The sequence below is a fragment of the Zalophus californianus genome, chromosome 14 (assembly GCF_009762305.2).
Source record: "Zalophus californianus isolate mZalCal1 chromosome 14, mZalCal1.pri.v2, whole genome shotgun sequence".
Lineage (NCBI taxonomy): Eukaryota > Metazoa > Chordata > Mammalia > Carnivora > Otariidae > Zalophus > Zalophus californianus.
The window spans coordinates 27888669-27891469 of NC_045608.1; the positions used below are offsets into that span (position 1 = coordinate 27888669).

Below are 2801 nucleotides of genomic sequence, written 5' to 3' on the forward strand. Positions count from 1 at the left end.
AGAAAAGTTCATCTCTTTAATTGGCTTTCTCATTTGGAGGCAAAAAGCACAGCCTGGGGGCTGGGATAAGCAAACATATGCATCTAGAGGGGGCCTGGCTGGCTCAGTCCCTGGAGCATTTGACTCTTCATCTCAGGGTTGACAACCCACGCTGGGTGTTGACATTACTTAAAAATAAAATCTTAGAAGAGAATATACATACATGTGTAATGATTCCTAAAACATAGTATGATGTTGTGTGCTGCCATCTGGATGGATTTCATCTTCTGTTCCACACGTCTTACAAGGGAAAATATCTTAGTGATGTGAATATGTATTAGTATTAATAGACATTCTGTTTTACATTTTAGAGGCTCCTTGGGCACCGTGTGTAAGGAAAGGACAGAGTTCCATCGGGGCCCCATCTCATGCCCGAATCCCCGGGAATGTGTTCTACTGCTGTCACCAGTGAAGGGATTAAGCACCTCTGGACACGTGTCACCGCTTGGACCCTTGGGCCCCAGGACTTTGTCACCCCCCTCATGTGTCTCTGTCACTGTGCTTAGCGCCACTGACATACACCTGACAGGAAGCCCCACAGAAGCTTCTCGATGAAAAGGACCAGAGAGAAGGGCCCAAGGGTTTCCGTCTCACTTCCTCGTTGCCTGAGACGCGGTGAGGAGCGGTAGCTGCGCCCACTGCCAAGAACTACAGCTCAGTGATAGTCCGCCTCGGCCTCAGCCTGCAGCCCCGAGACGCGCAGAAGCCCCGCCTTGGCCGAGGCTTCTTTGGAGCCCGAGAAGCGGCCGGGGACCCCGGAGCCCTGGTGTTTCTCGGAGTCTGAGGAGAACCTCAGCAGATCCCGGGGAGGGCTCCCTGGCCGCTGCTGGATCCAGTAGCTGTCAGAGCCGCCCACACCGATGTCCCTGCTCAGGGTGCAGGTGAGTCCCTCAGTTGCTTCCAGAGCTGCAGAGAGGGAGGGCGGCCGGGTCAGCAGGGGCCGAGAGGGGTGAGCGCAGACACAGGTCTCATGGGCAGGGACAAGTGTAAAGTTTCTCAGACTCTGTGACTGAGGAGCTGACACCAGCTGTAGGGCTGTCTTGTGTCCCTGAGGCCTGTCCCTACGGTGCCATGAGAAAGCAAAACAAGAAGGACAGGAATCCAGGCCATGGTGACACAGACCCAGGTCCCCACAGTGGGCTGGGCTGCCCCAGGCCTCCTTTTCTCCTCCACCCTCTGCCCCAGGAGGGGCTGTCCATGCAAACGGAGTCCACCCAGTGACTGCCCAGCCCCTCCCTGAGCCCTGGTGCTGGAGCTCAGCTCACAGACACACTGAGGAGGATGGGGGTTGGCCTCACCCCTGGGGAGAGCCCTGGGAGGACGCACCTGCTGACAGGACAGGTCCCTGCTCTGGGGAGTCTGCCAGACAGGAGAAGACACAGCAGCTGAGCCGCCTCAGGGAACACAAGACCCAGGCTCCTGTCCCAGGCTTCATTGAGTGAAACTCCCTCCTGAGCCTCCGCGGAGGGTCAGCCACCGTCTGGGCCCACAGCACCCCCTGCTGGTCACAGGGCGCACACCTCACAAGGCCCAAAGCCCTGAGAGCCCAGCTGGTTTCTGCAGGTCACCACGTCCCTGTCTCTATTTATACATCCACGTTCTGATTTCTAGTACAGGTTTCTTCTGCAATCTGACAGTTGAACATTCTTATTTTAACATGGCATAATGTGAAGGAGTATTTGCAATCAATTTACATGATTTTTTTTTTAATCCCACACCTAAAAAATAACCTCTCTTTGGCTTTTCTGACACGTTAGGAAACATTTCTAGCCGATGCAGAAAGTAAATGGAGCTAAAGCACAGACGCTCACAGAGAGTTCAAACATCTGGCAGCTCGATGCTACGATGGTAAGTGAAGTTCTTTTTTTTTTTTTTCCATTATGATCAGATAGCCACCCTAGAGTACATCATAAGTTTTTGTTGTAGTGTTAGACAATTCATTAGTTGTGTATAACACCCAGCGCTCATCCCAACACGTGCCCTCCTTAATACCTATCACCCAGTCACCCCCTACCCCCCACCCCTCTCCCCTCTCTCCTCTATAGGTGAACATTTTCAGGGGAAAATTAACCATGCTAACATCAAATTAGGAGATTTATCCAAAGATCACACACACACAAAATGAAGAAAAAAACAAAAGCACGTGCTTCATACTCTGAAGTAAGAATGACACTTTCCCCTGAAGACATTTGTGTGAACATTTGTGTGAACGTTATAAAAAACCCTTTCCCTGTGCAGTTGCTAGGGAACAGAAAGAATGAGAAGGGTGGTTGTGGATGTGATGATGGATTTAGGAACAGCATACAATTCCCAGAGTAATAGATGAACGAGAAGCCACAAATTTGGAGTTCGTCCCATTATTCAATTAAAAAGGTGATTGCTCATTTCTGAATTGTTAGTAAATTGTTTAATGAAATTTTCATGATCATTTTTTTCCCTTTATAATCATCTGTGTTCAGAGACTTAAGCAACATCAGACATATATTCATATTAAATTCAGTGATATTTATTAAACAAAGTTATTCCTGAAAAAGTAGTTAATGTGTAACTATATGTATGAAATTTTGAGATGAAGAGGACCTGAAAATTAAGGGGAAACAGAACAATTAGAAAGGATAATTGAAACATCTGAAGATGTATGTATCTGTTCTCATCCATCACTACAAAATGATGAAGCAAATGAGGAGAAACAGAACAGTCATAAATACCATCTATGGGTATTGTTCATAAGGAAGCTGCATGTATTGCGTAGTTCATCGAGG

General features: G+C 48.4%; 1 gene segment (V, D, J or C); it reads right to left on the minus strand.

The window, feature by feature from the left end:
- Positions 1–694: 694 nt before the first annotated feature.
- On the minus strand, positions 695–1149 carry LOC118356276. The segment is given in 2 exon segments: positions 695–1006; positions 1105–1149. Coding segments are annotated over 2 exon segments (357 nt in total).
- Between the last annotated feature and the right edge of the window lie 1652 nt (positions 1150–2801).